Source organism: Neopelma chrysocephalum, unplaced genomic scaffold (assembly GCF_003984885.1).
Source record: "Neopelma chrysocephalum unplaced genomic scaffold, ASM398488v2 Primary Assembly neopelma1_23b, whole genome shotgun sequence".
NCBI classification, from domain to species: Eukaryota; Metazoa; Chordata; class Aves; order Passeriformes; family Pipridae; genus Neopelma; species Neopelma chrysocephalum.
In genome coordinates, this window is record NW_020897692.1 from 6290275 (window position 1) to 6311013 (window position 20739).

The 20739-nt window shown below is 42.0% G+C and overlaps 1 protein-coding gene across 7 annotated transcripts; it reads left to right on the plus strand.

Annotated features, from left to right (window-relative positions):
- Window positions 1–120: 120 nt before the first annotated feature.
- Window positions 121–18531, plus strand: CNR1 (cannabinoid receptor 1). Of its 7 annotated transcripts, XM_027695551.1 has the most exons (5): window positions 386–464; window positions 1371–1408; window positions 7871–7963; window positions 8355–8462; window positions 13414–18531. In XM_027695551.1, the coding sequence occupies exons 2-5, from the start codon at window positions 1404–1406 to the stop codon at window positions 14894–14896; spliced, it is 1689 nt and encodes a 562-aa protein (XP_027551352.1). In that variant the 5' UTR covers window positions 386–464; window positions 1371–1403; the 3' UTR covers window positions 14897–18531. The 7 variants fall into 7 exon arrangements, with proteins under 7 accessions (XP_027551365.1, XP_027551384.1, XP_027551405.1 ...); XM_027695564.1 differs by lacking the exon at window positions 1371–1408 and having other exon boundaries at window positions 121–464; XM_027695583.1 differs by lacking the exons at window positions 1371–1408; window positions 8355–8462 and having other exon boundaries at window positions 121–464.
- Window positions 18532–20739: the final 2208 nt, after the last annotated feature.

Below are 20739 nucleotides of genomic sequence, written 5' to 3' on the forward strand. Positions count from 1 at the left end.
ACGTGATGGGCGCCGGGCTTCATAAATGGGACCGGAGCGGGGCGGAAAGCGGGGGACGCAGCGGCGGCGTGTGCCGGAGTCGCGCCGGGCGCCCGGCGGCTCCCGCGCTGCCTCCCCGCGCCGAGGCGGCGGCGGCGGCGGGCGGAGGCGGAGGAGGAGGAGGGGGCGGGCGGCACATGGAGCGGCGGCGGCGGCGGCGGCGGCAGGGTGGTGGAGCCCGGCGTGCCGCCTGATCCGGGAGAGCGAGGGCGACGGTGGTCGGAAAGGAGGCGCCGAGGGGAGGGAAGGGAAGAAAGGGAGGCAGCCGGGGGGAGAAGTCTCCCACCTCCTCCTTCCCCTCACCGGCACCGCCTCCTCGGCGCTCCCCAGTGCCGGGGTGGCCGGGCGGGGCGGCGCTCACGCTCCCTGCCTGGGGGTCGGCGCGGCCGGAGCGGGCGGGGGACGCGGCCGGTGCCGTGCAGAGGGTAAGGACGGCGCGGGGAGGGGGGGCAGGAAAGACCCGCGAGTGCCCCGCGGTCTGGGGCCAGGGACCCGTTGTCCCCCTCAAAGTTTGTTGGCGGCGTGGGTAGGACGGGGATGACACCGCCTGCCCCGACGGCGGAGCGGGCGGAGGGGAGACAGCTGCCTGCGGAGCATCTCTCCCCAGGATCTGCCGCCGAGTCCCGCGGCGATCGCGACCTCCGCTGCGGCGGGGGCAGGGCAGAGCGCGGGTTTCGCCCCTACCCCAGGCATGGCCCTGCGCCGCCGCCTCAGGCTGCTGGGACCAGTTGGAGGGTGCCCCGGGACCACCCGGGGAAAGCTGGTGGTCCGAGGAGAGGGGTTTGGTTTCGCGAGCCCGACCGAAGGAGGGGGGACCCGGCGGCCGAGGGGAGCCCTTCAGCGGGCGGGGGTGCGGGAAGCTGGTGGCGTTATGGTTAACACGCGTCTATTCTTCTGTGCGCGGAGCCGGCAGCCTCCCGGGCTCCCACAGGACCTTATCTGACATCGGAGGTTTCTCCTCTCATCCTGACCCACTGGTGCTTTACAGCGGGTGGTATTCAGCCCAGCTTTCATGTGCACTTTTCCTCCCTAAACTCTACCTTTGACGCTGTAACCGAAATAAAAGGCGGTTCGTAATTTTGTGCGCAATGATGTTCCCCTTAAAAGGTGTCACTTAGGAGTCCAGCATCCTCAGAATATCCCGGTAGGATTTTTTGGTTGGTTGGTTGATTGGTTTTTGTCTGAAATTCGGAGCTATGGTGGGGAGACAGCCGAAAAACAGTGAGCCTTTTAAACTTCACGCAGCGTTTGTCATGTGAAATCTTCAGCTGTTGAGACATAATTTTGAGCCAGATGGGCTTATTTTAAATGGGCATCTTTTTGTCTCAAAGGCATCTGCAAATCTCCATTGAGAACACCCCTGGATGAGGTATGTACCAAGCCTTTGGTAGGAGAGAGCTCATTACTGTGATTGCAGTTTGATTAAGTAAAATGGTGTCAGAAGATGAAGTCCGTAGTTTTCCTTCTTTATCTAAAATTATCATCAGTGTTATTTTCCGTGTGGCAGCAAATGATGAGATTAACAGTTTTGGCACATGTTTTTTTTTTCTTTCAGAAGATAAAGGGACATCTATAACATAGAGCCAGATAGCAAAATACTCCTTGAGTATCTGCAAGTTTTTAAAAAAACACATAGTGTGGCTTTTTTAACCTGCTAAAGGTGTAGTAATGTTTCTTTTTTTTTTCCTAGATGTATCATCTTGTTTTCATTGTTATTGTTCACCCTTTCTTAAAGGAATATAACATTCTCTGCTGGGGGTGGCACTGCTGTTAACATGTACCAGGATCACTCAAAGAATCAAAGTGATGCTGAGTATGATATTTAATAACAAAATGTGCAACACTGCAAAAATTACTTGGGTGTGCTTAATTCTTTTCTCATTACACCTCATATCAGCCACCAGCATGGGTTTTCCCTTCCCAAGAAAGGAAAAAAACCTCTGTGACTGTAATAGGAATATTTATTATGCAGGCTTAGAGTTTATTAAATCAGTTGTAAAAGAAATGAATGTAGCATTTTTAAATGGTTCAGAACATGAATGTGTAATTCCTGATTTGCTTGAGGTTAAAATTAGTTTTGTAGCAACCAGTAGCAGCTTTGCTTTATTTTCTGTTGGTCTTTGGAATAAGAAGCAGAACCATTTGAATAAAACCATTTTAAAGCAAAATTGATAAATGCAATAATTGTTTGACTGAGCCAGGCATCTGTTGCCAGGAGGGGAAAAAAAAATGTTGACTAGGTAAGGAAACCGACTTATTTGCTGTGAATTTAGCTTGCCAACCATTCTATGACACCTAAACCCACAGTAATCAAATCAAAATACCTATAAAACTCAAGGTGGAGGTGGAAGCAGGTTACAATATTGCGAGGATGAGCTGGTGGATGCCTTTGATCCTGGCTGTTGTTCTTTGGTGAATGATGTTAGCTCAGTTTCATAAAAGACCCCATTAAAAGCTTTCATGCTCTATTTAGGGAATGGCAGTTCTTAGCCAATACAAGCCTTTCTTTCCCTTCCCCTGTTCACAAGTTTCTGATTGGGAAGTGGAAGTTTAGAAAGAAATAACTTTTTCTTTCTTTCTTTTTTAAGCCATTTCTGACTATCAGTCTTTAATGTGGTGGTCTCAAAGTGCTTGCAGACTGTCATCCCACTGGGAATTTTGGTGCTGAAAGTGTTACGCACTAGAGAGGGAGAGGTGGCATGGTTTTCAGTTCTGTTGAGTAGAGGTAGGTGAGGAGATGAAGAGGCAACGGAGAATCCAAACCCATATATTAATGTAGTGTTGCTTGAGATTTTTACAAATACATTGCCATTCATGGTTCTGCAAGTCTTGTGCACTGTCTTCCACTCACCTAGTTTCTCTAATTCTGCACCTTTAGAGAGAAATTACTGTAACTTCTTTCTCAGATGCAGACTTTATGACCTCTCTAGTCATACAGTTATCTACCTAGGCGTCCACAGAATTCATTTTTCTCTACAGTGATTGCTCTTCATTTCTTTCCAGATGTCTATATTGTCTTTATTTGAGTCTTCTCATGAAACAGTAAATTGTTTTTCTGCATTTTTTTGGTGCAATTTCCCCAATAGTAAAATGATGTAAAAAATGTGTAAAATGTGTAAAATGATGGATGTTCTACAAAACCACTCATCGACCATTTAGGTGAGAATTTGGAGATTTTTCTCTAGCAGCAAATTCACAAGTCTGATGATGATTTAAAATATGTGCTGTGGGCGACCCTAACACTGGGATTTGGCCAAGTTCAAAGCAGCTGTGCAGATGGACACAGAAGACAGAAGGCAGAGGGAAATAGACCCTTTTAATCATAACAAGGCTGCTCTTGTTTTCTTATCTATAGTGGAAATGAACGCCAGCCCCTTGTACCTAAAAGCAAGCTTGCAAATGTGCCAGAGTAGACAGCAAGAGCATTTGTTATTAATGCAAAGTTAAAAATGTGACAACCTGTCTTCTCAGTACTGCTCTTTATGTCTCCGTTTCTAGAATGACACTGTACTGCTACCAAAAGTGCACATCCTATTGCTGTTGGTGGGATAAGAATTTCCCCCCCAGAACTGAGGCCCTTTGAAAGTGTGTGGCTTTGTTAATGTTCGCTGAAACCAGCTATGACCTGTCCTTTTGAAATGGTTGTAATGACTTATAAATCAATTTCTCGTTAGAGAGAACTTTTTTTTCCTTTTTCCCGAAGGTGCTGTTGTTGCTCATGAAAAATGATTGGGTTTGCAACATAAGGTTGGAGCACATTTTATTCTGCCATTTGTGCCTCATGCAGGGGCATTATGGTGATGCACACTCCAAGCCTGGTTCTGCCTCTCTTCAGGAGGAACATCCTTTATTGATCAAGCTAGCAACATCCAAATTACTGACAAAGTAGATATTTCACTACTGGATATGTTAGTATAATGGTTACTTGTTATGCTGTGATTGGACTGTTTGGTGAAACTGGATGTTTTATACAATTCAGATGTTGTATTATTTGTGTAGGTTGAGGCTAGATGGCATCAAGTAGTACCTCATCCTGTGTTAACTGTTTTATGGCAATTGTATATTCATAAGAAAGACGTGTTAACTCACTACAGAGTCCTGAGCAGGAGCAGTTCTGTACTGTCAGTTTCCTTTCAGCCCTCACTGGGGAAGTTTCCATCTTTCTGCATTTCAGGAAGCATTTCAAAGTTTGTGTTTAGGGACTTGGGGGTCTCCCACCTTCCTGTTGTGCTGAATATGTGAAACATGCTCTCAGAAATCATTGGTTTTAGTCAGTTGTACCTCTGTTTTAAGGAATGTAATACTGAAGTCCAGACAATACATGTGCCTGGAAAAGTAAATGGCATATGGCATATGTATATATACATGCAAAATAACTCAGTGATAGATATACCAGGTTTAGATTCCTGCTTTTCCCCAGGAAGGCTGTGTATAAGGGAATTCAAAAGGATATTCATCTTGCCTATATTTTTTATATCTAAAGTTCTAGCTTGTCTGCTTGTCCTCTAGCACTTGAAATTTGAGTTTATGCATGACAAACAGTACTGCAGTGTTTCTTCCTCTAGACATGTGGACTTTTTTCTTTCCGTATTCCTGTTTGTAAATTTATGCATAGAAATATATATTTATATATACACACATACAAATAAAAAGTCATAACTGCCACCCTGAGATTAGCTCAGTTGGTCAGAGCCTGGTGCTAATAATGCCAAGATTGTGGGTTTGATCCCTGTATGGGCCACTCACTTAAAAAGTTGGACCTGATGATCCTTGTGTGTCCCTTCCAACTCAGAATATTCTGTGATCTCTCAGTATATTTTAACTATTTCTCCAAATCTGATGTAATATTGATTGGAGTCTCTACAATTTGTCATTCTGGCTACTTGGATATCAGATTCTGTTGTAATTCTTTCTCACTTCTCCTCTTCTCTTGCTCTCTCATTTTTTTAAAAAAAGAAAAGCATCTGCATATTTTGAAGACATACACCACTGCCAAACAATCTGGTGTGGTGGCTTAATATGCTGGCAAATAATTTCACAAGTTGTTTGTGCATGTGAAGGCAGTATATTTTAATATCATTATATTTTGAATGTAACTATGAAGACAGTTATCTGAGTTTATTTAAATCTTATCAAAGGCCAGGCAGCTCCAGAAATGAAAGAATGCATTACATTTTTTAATTGGAGTGCATATTTTTGTCCTTCACTAATGCTGATGGTGAAAAGCATTTGCGAAAAGCATTTCTAACCTAGCTTCTGAGCATTGCCAGTACTTGATGGCCTAATAATAATTTTTTGGAGAAGTAGGCTCTTGAAGACTGAGGTAGAAGGGATGTTGCTTGCAATGTATTGCTGACCTTCCATGCACTAACTTTTTGTCATTGCATGTAAACCCCCTTTTCACTTCTGGTGTGTTTATCTGCTGTATGGGTCACTCAGTGGCTCCATTTGAGCACTCTCCTCCTTTTCACCTCTGAGGTCCATATCTTGTACTTCATTTTCCTTAAACAGTTTGATTTTAATTAATATCCCTGGCCAAATTTGCTCAGCTGATCTCTCCTGAGAGTCCTCAGCTTGGTCCCCACTGTCTGTGCGTACAGTGCTGTCCTTTTCTCTGACCTTACCAAAGATGGCTTCTCGGAGTCCTTTGCGTCTTCCTTCGTTGCTTGAATACAGATCAGAAATGGACTTTCAAAAGAGCAAGTCACTGCCTGCAGAGCAGTGGATCTGTTCTTTCTTTATGGTGAGATATGAAAAATCCCACTAGCTATATCATTCAGCTTACAGAGGTGTCTGAAGTTCGCATAGCTCAGAAGAGGAGGGAGGGTTTCTCTTGTGAGTTTTCTCCTTCACCCGATCTGCTTTCCTCCAGGTGATCACAAAGGCAACTCTTCTCTTTCTCTGCATCTCTGCCTCACAGGGGCTTCTTCCACTTGGGTCTTCCTCTCTTACCTTTCCCCACTTTGCTTCTGTCTCACCTGGAGATGTCTTATTTCCAGTATGGGGACAATAGTTATCTTTGCTCTCTCCTACCAATCCTCATCACACCAAAAGCTTAACCCACATTACCTTTGCTCTTAGCATCTCCTTGCTATCTCATGAAGTCTTTAATTAAAACTTGTTACAGCCAGTTTGTTGCAGGAGGATGAAAAAGCAGACATACACTCTGTGCAGTTTATGAGCATTCTCCCTGGAGCCTGATGTTTTTGCTATCTTTCTCTCTCTAATCCTTACTCTTTTAATAAAGTTCACTAATATTTTCTGCTGCAACAAATTCTTGACCTTCTCTCTTCTGCTCTGGCCATTACATGGAAGCTGTTTTCTTGGAGTAGTTCTCTCTCTCTCTTTTTTTTTGCTTCCTAATAAATGTGTTTTCCACCCAGTTCCATCCTCTAGACATTACGTTCTTCTGAAGACCTTTAGCATTTAGCATCCAGCGGACTCTGGGTCTTTTATGTCCTGCTCTGTTGTTTCAAATTATTTCTCTCCCTTAAACTACACATTGTGTACTAAACTGCCATTTCTTCTAGGTACTTTCAGGAGCATGAATGTTCAGCTCCCATCTCTCTTGCACCTGGCTGGACTTCTCTGTCCCTGTTTAACATTTATGTCAATTCTGCTCAGCAGTAGTAAGTGCCTGCAGCTTTTAGCATTAGGGAATGGCTAGAGAAGAGGCTGGAAATTATACGCTTTCTGTTGGAATATTGAAATCCAAGATAAACCCTTTTGTGAAAAAGAAAAACTTTGAGAGTTCAAAATTGACCAGCTTAATGAGTTCTTTTCCATTTTCTTTAAAATGTAAGTACCATAGCATTGTATCAAACTTTTTGTATTACCTGTTCATTCTGCTGTATTTGGAAAGGAGAAGGGAAAGTCATTTATTGGGACTCCAGTCCCTAAACTGGAGCTGATTTTAAGCAAGCGACCAGGTCACAATTGCTTCATGATTGCTCAGTTGTTTCCTTTGATCCGAGTCTTACATACTTCAGCAAGCCACTTAATTCTCTTCCAAAGTTTTATCTTTAGATGAAATTAAGATATATAAACTGTGACAGATATTAAAATCCCACATTTTAAGATAGACACCTTAGCCTTCCCTTGTTTCTCCCAAAAGCTGGGCAGAGCAGGTAGCTGTAGTTTCCCATTAATGAGACCCTGATGGTCCCCTTGCTGGTTTGTGATTTCATTACTTCATCTTGTCTCCAACTTGGTAGTCAGTGTGTGTGTAAGGGGTTGTATTTTATAAGCTGAGGGCTTTTGACTGACTTCAAGAGTTTTGGCCATTTTTCACAGGCAGATGGGGCAGCTGTACCTGCTCTTCCTCCCCTGCGCCTGGGTAGGATGCAGGATACACATCCTTGAGTTGCTTAGTTAAGAGAAAGGGCTTCAAGCTGAGCCTCTCACTTTCCAGATGTGCACCCTGCCTCCTGGAATATCAATTGGTGCCTTTATTTCTGGATGGTTAACTCTTGATCCATCATGGAACAACTTCAGCAGTTTAGAGGTGGGCAGCAGAATGTAGAGGCTGCCAGCACACTGACCTGCCTTTCAGGAGAGCAAAGTTTAGGTCCTTTGGCTGCACCAAATGGAGCAGGACTTCAGCCTTGCTTTTGAACCTCTCTGATCTTAGACACACATTTATACCCTGGCTGTCTGGGAGGTAAGGCACAGCCTCCTTTTCTCTGTACATGCAAGTCACCTGTGCTAAAACTGGTACACACATCACACCAACAAAACTTGGGAGGGAGGAAATAGTGTTATTTCTTTTCAAAACGTTGTCCACCACTGACTAACGCCATGTTTTCCCCCTTCTTTTGTTTTTGTTGTTCAGATTGTCGGCTGCTGGATGCTGGGGGGTGTCACGTAGGGGCTGTTTGCCTACAAATTGGAACAGTCCAGCCCTTATTCTGCTAGTGTGCAAACGGTATGTTAATTAATGTAATAACCGTGTAGCTGTGGCTTCTTGCTAATTAAGGTTCAACTTGCCAAAGATATGATCATGTTACATAAGAACAAAATTTGGTTCAGTACTTGCATGCCCTAGTTTACCCCATAGCTGATAGTGCCTTGCTGTATCTAGAAGATAATATCCCTCATTTGGTCCTCTCCTGGTGTCTGTCTCCTTCCTGATCCCTCATACAGAGAAAATTCTGACTGAAGTGACTGCAAGTTTTCCTGAATTAGGAGTGACAGCGTTTTTGCCATTTATAGCCTAGGAGTAGCACAGTGTTGGAGATAGAGTAGTAAACCAGTAAATAGTATAAGAGTAACATTGCCTTCACATTCTTGTCAACATGTGTTTTTTCCTTGCTCAGTGTTACTGAGTCTGGAAATGCCATTTCTCAGTCTGCACATTTCTTTCTCCAGCTTGGAAACCTTGTTCTGTCCTCGAAGCAGTATTGTTCATCGCCATATGGGATAAGGTAATTATTGGCCATATAAATTTTCATTTTATAGGACAGTTCTAATTCCTAAAGGCCAACAGTTACCATGGTAAACCTAATTTCTCTCACACTTTTCCAGCTGACTGCGTACAAGTATAAATTTCTGTTTCTTCTATGATGGTACTTTGTGGACCCAGTTTGGTAGGAGTCCCAGTGTACTGGGCACTATGCAAACTTATCAGAAGATAAAGCCCTTCTCTGAACAATTTGCAACCTTACAACATGTATGCAAGGAGAGTACATTTACCTATTTTTGTCTATTCAAAACTTGTTTCATTTCTACTTACTTGTCCTTTAGCCTGTTCTTAATTAACTGTGATTATCACAGAACAAATGTATAGACATGGAGATCAAAATATTTTCTAAAATAGAAGCTAGAAAGGTTTGATTGTGGATTTCCCTTTCCAGTTTTGATTCTTTTTCTTGCCATGTCAACATTTTTGCAGTTATCAGTAGCATCATTGTATTGCTCATAATTACTTTCCAAGGAAGAACACAAATACTCACTGCTTCTATTCAGGCTATTAAAATTGCTCTATCAATCATCCTGGTTTGAAAATAATAATAAATTCAGCCCTTTTTATAGACAATGATAAAAATTTTCCAGCCCTCCCTCTCCTACAGAACAGCAGGAGAAGATAGGTAATAGCATTTTATTGAAGTCACGTTCTTGTTCCCAAGTGAACTGGTCTTGTGGACCAATAAGAAGTCCATGGGAGGTGTAATTCTCCCTTTTATATACTATGTATTTTTTATTTTACCTAAAATGTATGTATATTCTGATACCATCTTAGCATCTTTTAGGATGTAACCACACAGTGGAGGGCAGTAGTAAGACTTGCCCCCTCAACTCTTCACTAATTCTTTCACTTCAAAGGCAAAGTTGTGTCTTCAACCATCAGGTGATGTTTAAACCTCATATATTTGATCACCGGTAAAGTAGGCTGGGAAAAAGGGCTGGAGGAAGTTGAATACAGGTCTCTGCAGACAGCTAAGCTGGGAGTTTGTCAAAGCCACTCCATCTAGTGGCAGTCGCTTCGCACAGCTGGTCTGATAGTGCCCTTCAGCAGCTGCTGGATGACCCGAGAAAGGTCTAAAATGATGTTCAGCTTTTCCTTTTCTGGTGTGGTCTTCAAGATAAAAGATGCTTGAAATTTTTGTCTGTTTTTTAATTTTTATCTGTAATCATAATTCAGTACTTGCTGTGAATTGCTGCGTGCAGTCGTGGAAACACGTCAAAAATTTTGAGTGCCGGTGTCAGTGCACGCTCTCCCTCATCTTTAATCAATGTTTCAGTCCTTTAAAAGCTATTTTAAAATGAGTGAGGTAGTAGAGCTCATTTAAGGAAGAGATGAAACTGAGAGCTTTGAAAACTCAAAGGTTCTGGTGAAAGAGTGAATTCTGGCAGGGCAGGGTGGCTCTCCGTCACTGCTGCTCTGTCTGTGAGGGGACCTTGCCACAGCACACAGCCATCACTCCAGCCCTATCCAGAGAGGACAGATCTGTGCGGGGGATGCTTGTTCTCTAGGGAGGCTGTGAGAGGCCACAGGGGCTTCTGGAGTATTTAATGTAGAGATCACCATGGGTGTTGAGTAGTATAGGTTTGTGTTCTTGGGCTGCATGGGTTTGGGTTGTGTTGAAGCCAACTGCAAAGAGCAGTGTGGCCACATTGCATGGGGTGTCTGTTTTTGTCTGCAGTGCCTGCTTGCCACGCCAGGTTTGGACAGAAGAGCTCAGAGAAAAAATGTGTGTGTTACTGGGATGTGCACCTGACCAAATGAAAAGACCAAGAACAAGACCACTGCTTCTGCCATTGCCTTTTCAGTCTATGTCAAATCGTGCAGCATCTCAGGCTGTGACCTGATAACCACAGTGCCAAAGGTCCAGTCTTGCTTTCACTAGACAGCCATGGAAAACCTCGCTGATCTGTTCAGTGCGTTTCAGTAGTGAGCTTATACTGGGATAAGCTGGTATCTAAATTAAAATAAATGAATTTCCTGTAAAATGCAATTCCAGATCAGGCAAATGGTTTGTTTTACTGCAACTTTAATAAAAATCAACTGCTGCTTGAATAGGTGCATGCACACATACAGCTAGAAATTTCCAATTATTATATTCCCAGCAGCAAACAAAACCAAAATTAATGTCAGCAGCATCCCCCAAAGCCTAAACTACATCACTAATGAACTCCCAAGTACTCCCAAAGAAAACTCTCTTTGCAGATACAATAAGGTAGAAATTACTGTAATAATCTCAATGTAAAAATACAGAGGAAAAAAAAATCATTGAAATTCAAAGTAAGACTTGCCTCTCCTGATCCCATTAACTGTGCTGTTAGCATAGCATATGCATGCATAGTGATACTGTCACATAACTCACTGCCACCTTCAAAAGAACACACAGGAATTTGTGTTTTTTCATTTGTATTTCAAACAAAGGCACGGCACCTAATTCTGACGAGTCTATACTTGACATGACTCCAGCAGGGACCAGCTACCTCATAACAATTTGTTTGTCTGTCTAGCAGAAGTGCTCAGTTGCATACAATTTTTGAAGCTTTCCTCAGACATAATCTTCTCGACATGGGGCTGTGGCTTTAATCTTTAAGATGGTTGTCTTTCTTCTGTCAAAAATAAGCTGGAATAACAGAGGATACCACAGCCATCTTAACATATTTTTAGAACTACTTGTTTCATTTAATATTTTTGGGTAGTTTTCAAATTAATAACTCATGCTTCACTTCTGATTTTAAACTGGTGTTATAATGCCAAGTGTAAAGTTGCCAAACTTCACCCAAAGCAAATTTGTTAAGCAGAGTCATCTTTGCAACGTGTAGATTCTCTAGGAACTGCTGTAAAGCACCTTTTGGAGGAAAAGTACCTTATCTATTAGATGATTGCTGTTCATTTTTAGTGTATGCTTCAGTGACTTTTCTCTCCCTCATTGCTCATGCCCTCAGAATTAAATTCCTTAATGTTGTCTGTCTGTCTGATAATTATATTGTTACTTGCTGAGCAAACTATATCTGCAAAAGCTCACTCAGCCAGTATATTTTGTGTGTTAAGACTATCCCAGTAAGGTTTGTTTATACTCATCCTTGTTTGCAGCACTGGAGTTGCAGTGTCTCCTGAAGGTCTAAGTTCCCTTTAGTTATATTCCCTTTAACTATCAATGTCCAGGCCTGCTTAATGAAAGGCAAAACTTTAAAGAACTGTGGAAAAAGTCTTGAGTGTTCAGATGCTATAAGCAAGGGCAGGATAAATATATCATCAGCCAAATGATCTCTGCTTTTAGAAATGCTCCTGATTTCTTACGCTTTTAAGTTATTGGTTATTAAGTTATTGGTATGTTGTAGAGAGGAATCCTTTTCTGCTTTCCCATAGTTTTCATGGGAAAACAGAACTGTGGTACCTATTGTGCAAATCTTCTCTTTAGGAGTTGAGGTGATCAGTACTCTGAGTTTTGGCAGATAGTCTCTCATGCCCTTTCTAGCCATTTATTGTCACTTGTGTAAAGTGAACAGGTTAAGTCAGTGCAAGCCTATATATTTCATCTGGGGTTTCTTGAGTGTCACAAACAATTTCCTCCACTCTAAAACCAAGAAGAAGCTTGGTTTTGCTCCTCTTGCTGGTGTAATCATCTAGATGTCCCATAGCAGATGCAGAATATCTGTTACACACAAAAGCAGTAATTCTGACTCATTTATGTTCAGACCACTCTCATCCACTCAGGTGGTAGAAGGGAACCCTAAAGCAGGTGTTCAATCCATATTCAAGGAATTTTCTATGGAGAAAGTACTGCATAGGAAGAGCTATAAGACTTGTCAGGTGCTGATGAGGGTCCTCTCCCAAGGGTACCCTGACCAGGAGTTGCACCTTGCACTATCCATGAGCAAAGGCTGAACATGACAGGACTCAGACCACTGACTACCTGGGGACCTTCTGCTGGGTCCCCCCAGTTTCTGAGGGGACAGAATGTTTTTGAGGGTGTCCACAGCAGGACAAGTTACATTACCATGCTTCTCACAGAAGCAGTGGCTCCTGGTCCCTTTTGCCTGGAGAGTTTTGGCCAGAGCTGCACTCTGCCCTAAAATTGGTTCCATGTTTATGAGACTTCTGGTCTATACAGGGCAGATTGCTGATTCTCTCACTGACTTAGCAGTGCTGATTACCTTTCCTGAAACTGTGGACAGAGCTGTGTAACAACCTGCCTCCCTCATATAGCCCATACATCCCAGTTACCTTAGTTTGATTAGCAGAAGGAAGAAATAGAGTAATCTTTGTGTATGAATGTAATGAAGCTATATATTTGTAGGTTAAATCCCTTGCTAATAAATTTGCAATAGCAAATTCAGGATGTTAGTAGACCTCAGATTGCTGTAATTGGCTGATGTGAATATACAGGCATATTGAGTGAACTGTGAAATTTAGAGTGCATGGCTCTGTCCCCATTGCCTCTCTGTTGTCAAGTTTTCAAAACCCTTGGTGCTTTTTGAAAGAAAAGTAATGAAGGTGATGATTCAGTTTACTGCTGCAGTGGTACTTGGTGTTATCTAAATGAAGCAAACCCAAGGAATATTGGTCTGCAAGGTACTTTGCAATCAGAAGTCAAGTTCAGATCTAGAGAAAAATATCTTTCTGGTGGAGCAGCTCAGAAGGTTTTAATGAGAAATGAGAATTGCTTTCCTGTGAAACACTTGATTCCCTGTGCCTCTGTTTTTCGTGTCACTTCTTAATGTAATTCAGTTTTGGTGAAATCCAGGTGATTTCTTTCTAAGTGTTCAACCCACCCTTATTCCCACAGTGGCAAAGCCTAGACTTGCACTGAATATAAGAGAAGGGTTGATTTTGTTTGACATAGTTCAACTAAATTGTTTATGGAGTTTGTCTCCCTGTTTATGTTAATGAAGTCTGATCTTTTCCCTGTATAGGATTTCCTCCGATGTGTTTTTCTGTCCCCCAAGTCTCTCTGAAACCAACAAGACTGGGGTTATGAAGTCAGTCCTAGATGGCCTCGCAGATACAACTTTCCGAACAATCACGACAGATCTCCTTTACGTGGCCTCCAACGACATCCAGTACGAAGACATGAAAGGCGACATGGCATCCAAGCTGGGGTACTACCCCCAGAAGTTCCCTCTTTCCTCCTTCAGGGGTGATCCTTTCCAAGAAAAAATGACTACGGGAGATGATCCCCTGTTGAGCATTATTCCCTCAGATCAGGTCAACATCACAGAGTTTTACAACAAGTCCCTGTCCACACTTAAGGATAATGAGGAGAATATACAATGCGGGGAGAACTTTATGGATATGGAGTGCTTTATGATCCTGAACCCCAGCCAGCAGCTGGCCATCGCTGTGCTGTCGCTCACCCTGGGCACCTTCACGGTCCTAGAGAACCTCCTCGTCCTGTGTGTCATCCTCCACTCCCGAAGTCTCCGGTGTAGACCCTCCTACCATTTCATTGGCAGCCTGGCTGTGGCCGACCTCCTGGGTAGCGTCATTTTTGTCTACAGTTTTGTGGATTTCCATGTTTTCCACCGGAAGGATAGCCCCAACGTCTTCTTGTTCAAACTGGGTGGAGTTACAGCCTCCTTCACCGCCTCCGTAGGTAGCCTTTTCCTCACGGCAATAGACCGATACATATCTATACACAGGCCACTAGCTTACAAAAGGATTGTTACTCGACCAAAGGCTGTTGTAGCATTTTGTGTGATGTGGACCATTGCTATTGTAATAGCCGTTCTTCCTCTGCTCGGCTGGAACTGCAAAAAGCTCAATTCTGTTTGTTCGGACATATTCCCTCTCATCGATGAGACGTACCTGATGTTCTGGATTGGGGTCACCAGCGTCCTCTTGTTGTTCATTGTCTATGCCTACATGTACATACTGTGGAAGGCTCACAGCCACGCTGTTCGCATGCTTCAGCGGGGCACACAGAAAAGCATAATCGTTCAGTCAACAGAGGATGGTAAGGTACAGATCACTAGGCCTGATCAAACTCGTATGGACATCAGGTTAGCCAAAACCTTGGTCCTTATTCTAGTCGTTTTAATCATATGCTGGGGCCCTCTCCTCGCCATCATGGTGTATGATGTCTTTGGGAAAATGAACAAGCTTATCAAGACTGTCTTTGCCTTCTGTAGCATGCTCTGTTTGCTGAATTCAACAGTGAATCCCATCATCTATGCTCTGAGGAGCAAGGACTTGCGACACGCCTTCCGCAGCATGTTCCCCACCTGCAAAGGAACAGCACAGCCCCTTGATAACAGCATGGAGTCTGACTGCCAGCACAAACATGCCAACAATGCGGGGAACGTGCACAGGGCTGCCGAGAGCTGCATTAAGAGCACAGTTAAGATTGCCAAAGTTACCATGTCTGTCTCCACAGACACAACTGCTGAAGCATTGTAAGTCAGAAACTTCTCAGCTTGGGAGAGAAGGAGTTAGTTTTAAAAAAAAAATCAACAACAGAGAAAACCAAACCCATGGCTTAACGTGTTTGTACCCTCCTGTAATATTTTTTGGTTTGTCATTGTAAGCTGAGCAATGATTGTGTTAAGAGCATTACCATCAGCCAGTTCTTCAGGTTTTACAATTAGGTGTTCAAGCTAAATTTTCACAAGTTTTTTCTCAAAAAGTGTTTACTGAATAATAATGTTTCCTGAAAGAGCACAGAGAAAATACCAGGTTAGCAATGGTTTCTTTTGGGCTGTGAAGAAAAATTGTGAAACCTAATTGAAAAATAATGCATTCTAAACCAGTACCATCAAATAAGAAGAAAAAGCCTTGTAATCATGATGTTCATTTCCATGTAAAGTGTATTTCATGTCTGTAATAGGAGTTTCTGATTTTTTCCAAACGCGGCAGTGCTGAGTTTTAGAGGTTTTGTAAAATGTGTCGTGTCCTGTGAATTGTATGCTGTTTTATTACGTGTTATTGATATTTGTCTAATTAAACAAAGTGATAAGGTAGACTTCCGTGAAAATAATGTGAAACGTGATATGTAAACCCCATTGAAAACACTTACTGTATTTGAAGAATTCCTATGAAATTTTATACTTTTAGTGGTCTTCTGTGGACTTAGAGGAGAGGCTTTGTGTTGTTCTACTAAAATTATTTCCCAACTACCTTTTATTTTCACATGCATATGAGAGTAACAGCAACATAGGAATAGAGGAGGAATATGAGAAAGGAAAGCACTGGTTCAGACTTTTAAATACCACTGCATTTATGCAGAAGGATGTTTATGGTTGCACAGACTATTGCCCTGTTCTTGGGTGTTGCGTGAATACGAACACTGAAAAGCAAATGTCCCGGATATTGGCTCCTTTAATGGGTAACTGGTTTTAAACCACATGCTGGTGCTGGACCACTGAAGACGGCATGTGTCAGACTCAAAGTGCCATGTTATCACTGTGCAGTTGATGTATATTTGAAGTGTGTCACATTCCTGTATCTCAGGTTTAAGCAGATTCAGAGCCTGAGATGCCAAACTTCCGTCTTCACTAAAAGAGGAGGAAATATTGTCAGACTTAGACATTTTCTTATTGTGTGAGCGTGTATATAAATAAATATCTGTGTGTGTATGTGTGTTTGCGTGTGTGTGTGTGTAAGTATACTAATCAGTGTGAGTCACGGTAGCATAACTAAGATAGGACACTATAACCAAATGTAACTGTATTTCTTGTTGCACGCTTTGCACATGAATTCTGTTTCTAAAATTGAGTTCTTCCAACTGATTACTGATGAAAGTACCATATTAAGAACATCTCAATCCACTCTGAGATGTATATCAATGTGCTAGAGAAAGCAACCTTTCAGTTGCTCTTGAGAATAAGGGAAAAAAGAGGCAGAGCATGGAATGAGCCCACACTGACAACTGCTGTGGCTGTCAGTGGTGTTCCTGAAAACTGAGAAAGCCAGAAGTAAATGATAGTTTGTTTTAAGGCTGTCAGTAGTCAAACCTGATAGCTTGAAATGAGGCGAGTCTCGCTGAAACCAGTGACAAGGTTTGACACTACCAGCTTCAAGGAAGAAACTATTGAAGGAAGATGGTGACTCTGTTCCATGGTGGGATAGTTTCTGCCGCCTGAGACTGTCACAAGGAACATATTACGAGATAGTCTTTGAGGCATGGATATTCTGTAGTTCTGTTCTGAGTCAGAAGGTCTGGGGTCCTCTTCTCTGCTGCCTTGCTTCTTTGGACTGTTCCCTCACCCTTCTGACTGATTTCTGCCAAAATAGCTGCAAACACAGCTTAGCCTTCTAGCAGCCTGACACTTGCCACAACAGGGGTGACTTTCTCCATGGCACAGGGTGAGTGGAACAAAATCCACGCTGCCCTGCCACTCGTCGTTGGTCTTACGTAGAGGGGGAGGGAGGGCAGCAGCCCAGGGTCTCCGGCTGCCATGACATTCCTGGGACATTTCTAATGCCTCAGTGCAGGCCAGAGCAGCCCAGCCCCTTTCCACCGATGACTCTGCAGGGATGCAAGTGGCTCCAAGTTCAGGCTTGATGAGTGGTGACATTTTAAAGATCTGATCAGGTCACGTTCTGAGCAACAGCTGGAAGAGACAGGGGTACTTTCCTCCTCCACCCACCTCCCCTGCAGCTTACTTGGGTGAGAGGGCAGGGCACCATGCTCTCAAGAGGCCCACCACACTCAGCCAAAACCTGTGTATTGCAGAGGACTCCCAGAGGTTGTACAAGTCCTCCTGAAAGATCTTTCTTATATCTAGGTCTAATCCATCCTAAAGAAGTCCTCTGGGAGGAGGGGGGGGAAGCCCATTTGAAATGTAAAGGTATTTTAAGAGCCATTTTTGAAGCTGTCTTCTTGTGAATTAAATGCAAACTTTGTGGACTTTCATTGTGCATTCAAGTTCTAAATTTTACATGATAAGTCATGGGACAATGGGGCTGTCTTGGCACTTAACTTGGTGCTTACTGATATAATAAGAAATAGCATCCTGTGAAACATTAGTGTCTATCATCATCATTTATTTGCATAATGAGTTTTTCTAAAGCTCTGGGAACTGCATCGGTTCACTTAGAACCATTTATTAAGAGTCGGCAACAATTTCCTTACATGTTGCACACTAAGTAGAACTATTCTTTCATTAGAAAAATCTGCTGCCGTTCCAAGAAAAGCTGTACTTAAACTTCAGCTTTAGGTAGTCCTACTTTGCAGTTGCCTACCCTCACTTAGTGATAGCACAGCCAAACGATATTGTGTTCCATGGCCACCCACACCATCATCATCAACCAACCAGCCCTTGTTGCAGTTATGTCTGTGTACTAACTCCAAGTGTTACGTATCTACCGAGAAGACCATCTGTGTCACACGCGTGCAGAGTTAGATTCTCAACAGTCTGATTGTATATTTGTATAATATAATCTCCTCAATGCTGTGCAATCATTATCCGCATCTTCTTGCACTGGCCTTTTGATGAAAATTTTAGTGTGTCTATTGTGAGATAGGCAGTGCATTTTACCTGCTGTTATTGGGCTGAATGTATGTAAATAAGTGAGAAAAAAAAAGTCATCTCTACAAGCAGTGGCCTAAAAAGTCTGTAATTGTAGACTAGGAAAATTGTGGAAGTTGCTGTGACATCTCAAATACTACCTTTGAATAAACTGTTTCCAGGGTCTCTTGGGATGCTATTTCATAGTGAAAGGAAAATCTTTCCTTGTGATAATATGAGGTAAAGAAATAGAATTACCTGAGTTTTTTATTTCCAGTGTTTCGAAGTGGAGAACATAACTTTATTGTCTGTAAATCTAACATTATTACTTCCTCTTAGAAGAATATTGTATCATTAGATGTTTGTTTCAGCTGGTAACATCCTTGCAACTGTTGGAATATTTTTCATTAGCAACCTGTATAATAGTTTGTACACAAGTACTGTTCAGATTGTCATGAAAAGTAGTTTTGACCATTTACCTACCAATAGCAGAATAGTACTTCTGTAAGATTTTCAGTGTATTCCCACCATATCATATTTTATTTCTATAATGTAATTAAACTGTTATTTATTCAAGGACAAAAAGTATTCCTCTGCTTTTTTGTTTTCTAAATTTTGAGATAACTGAGGAAGCCATGTGATAATGCTGCCTCATTCCACAATCTGGTGCTCTACGTTTTGTTTATAAGTTTGTCTGTCAGATTCTGAAACAACTGCTTAAACAACTTGACAACAGGTTGTCAAGCTTTGTGGGTTTTAATTGTACGTTGATATGTTTGAAGGAGGAGGTAGATTATATATTTTATATTTGTGTATTCAGTACTATGGAGATGAGAGAGAAATGACACAGTTAAAACTGCATCTCCTGTTTCATTATGTAGGCAATTTCCCCTTTCCTCTGTATTAGCCAAAATGCAATAAATTTCTTTTGCCTTCCTTAGATGCATACGTTTGCACAGAGATATCACATTAAAAGAAACCCATATACTTTAGAAAAACAAAACACAAAAGAGCAGAAGAAAGGAATACAAACTAAAATAGTGCTGCCAACAGCAACAACGATCTAAATTAGTTACTGGGGTTTGTGAATGTACTCAAGAACTTGAGACAACCAGTCTGGTTTTGGCCAGTGCCAGTGGGGGAAGAGTTATGGGTGTAGGGAGTGGAAGATGAAGTGGGATGCACAGAAGCTGTGCAGGGAGAGCAAGCTAAGCCTTGCCACTGCCTATGGGTCGCACTAAAGTGCTCTTACTGCTGCTCATCCACAACGGAAAGAAAGGGTTGAAAAATCCCACTAAATGCTGTAGAAAGGTCCCTGCCTAATTCAGAGGATCAGTTTTCCGTATGACATAAACTCAGATTCATGTTAGTTGGGCAATTTTCCTTGTTCACATCTGTGGTCTGAAAACATCCTTAGGGGATGAAGTGAGCATGTCATAGAATCAGAATCATTTAGGTTGGAAAAGACCTTTAGGATCATCAAGTTCAAACATGAACCTCACACTGCCAAGGCTTTGGATCATGGCTATGTCACAATATTTTTATTTTTAAAAATTAGGTCACTGGTGAATTGAGAAAGTCTTGGCAACGCAAAAGCAACTAGGAATAGAAGATTAGCTCTTAATCTTTAACTGCATACTACATTTAAGAAGTCTGAATATTTCTGCTAAAAGCTGTCACTTTCAAGGCAGCCAGGAAACAATTCCCACTGTATTTCCCTGCTCACTGGAAGACAAGGGTTATACTGCCACAAACTGTCAGCTCCTCCTGATGGTAACACCTGACTGCATTTATAAGTCTATTCTAAACAACACAAGAGGAAATAATGACAGCTTTCCAAGCAACTGCTTTCCCATGCTATACCGGCTCAGGAAATGTGCAGGCAAATGTACTGTTGTTGTTTCAGCCTTTCATATTAACATCTGTTATTGTTTCCACTCTTCTGACAGATGTTTTAAGAAGTTACAATATCATCATGCACACACATCATCAATAAAATATCTTCATTTTGTTGGTGGGGTTTTTTTTTTAAAGTTTTGTCTTCAGTGAAAGTCCAGCTTTGACTTGATTGAAAAATTAAATCATCATATCAGGGAAGAGAAGAGAAGAGAAGAGAAGAGAAGAGAAGAGAAGAGAAGAGAAGAGAAAAAAGTAATTTTGCCTGTGTTTAAGAAAGCATAGGGTGGGGAGTTTTATTTGACACTTTAGAATACGTCTTCCTCCATTCTGGTTTTGTGCATTTGTCTTTTTAGGTGGTCGATATAAAGAGTTTTCTTTAAATAGCAGTATAATATATGAAGCACGATTGCCTTTAACAGGACTCCTTAATATGAGCGGCCGTCTAATACTGCTCTTTGAAATTCAGTTAAGAGAAAAAGTGATAATGAGTCCAAGGTAATCTTAATGACAAGGCATGACATGCCCTGGTATTGCTTTCCAATAAATCTTTGGTATTTTGAGCAGTACTCAGTTTAATATTAAAGCATTTTAAGGTATTGAATCCTGTCTCAATAAAGTCCGTTGGAATTTTTTATTGACTTCAGCAGAGATGATGTTTTACCCCAGGTTTCTGAACTATGAGCTTGCATTTAGAAAGTGCAATTTTATATTCCAATGTACTTGCATTTTCACTGACATTAAAACAAAGATGGGACAGAATAAATAACAGCTTCTGTATTCAATGGGGGGTTTTACCTCCAAGAAAATCCATTTTGAATTTTGGTGGGTCAACTCAGAATTCGAAAGTCTGGTAGGAGCTCAATGGACTTGTCATGGGAGTGAAACAGTTTATTT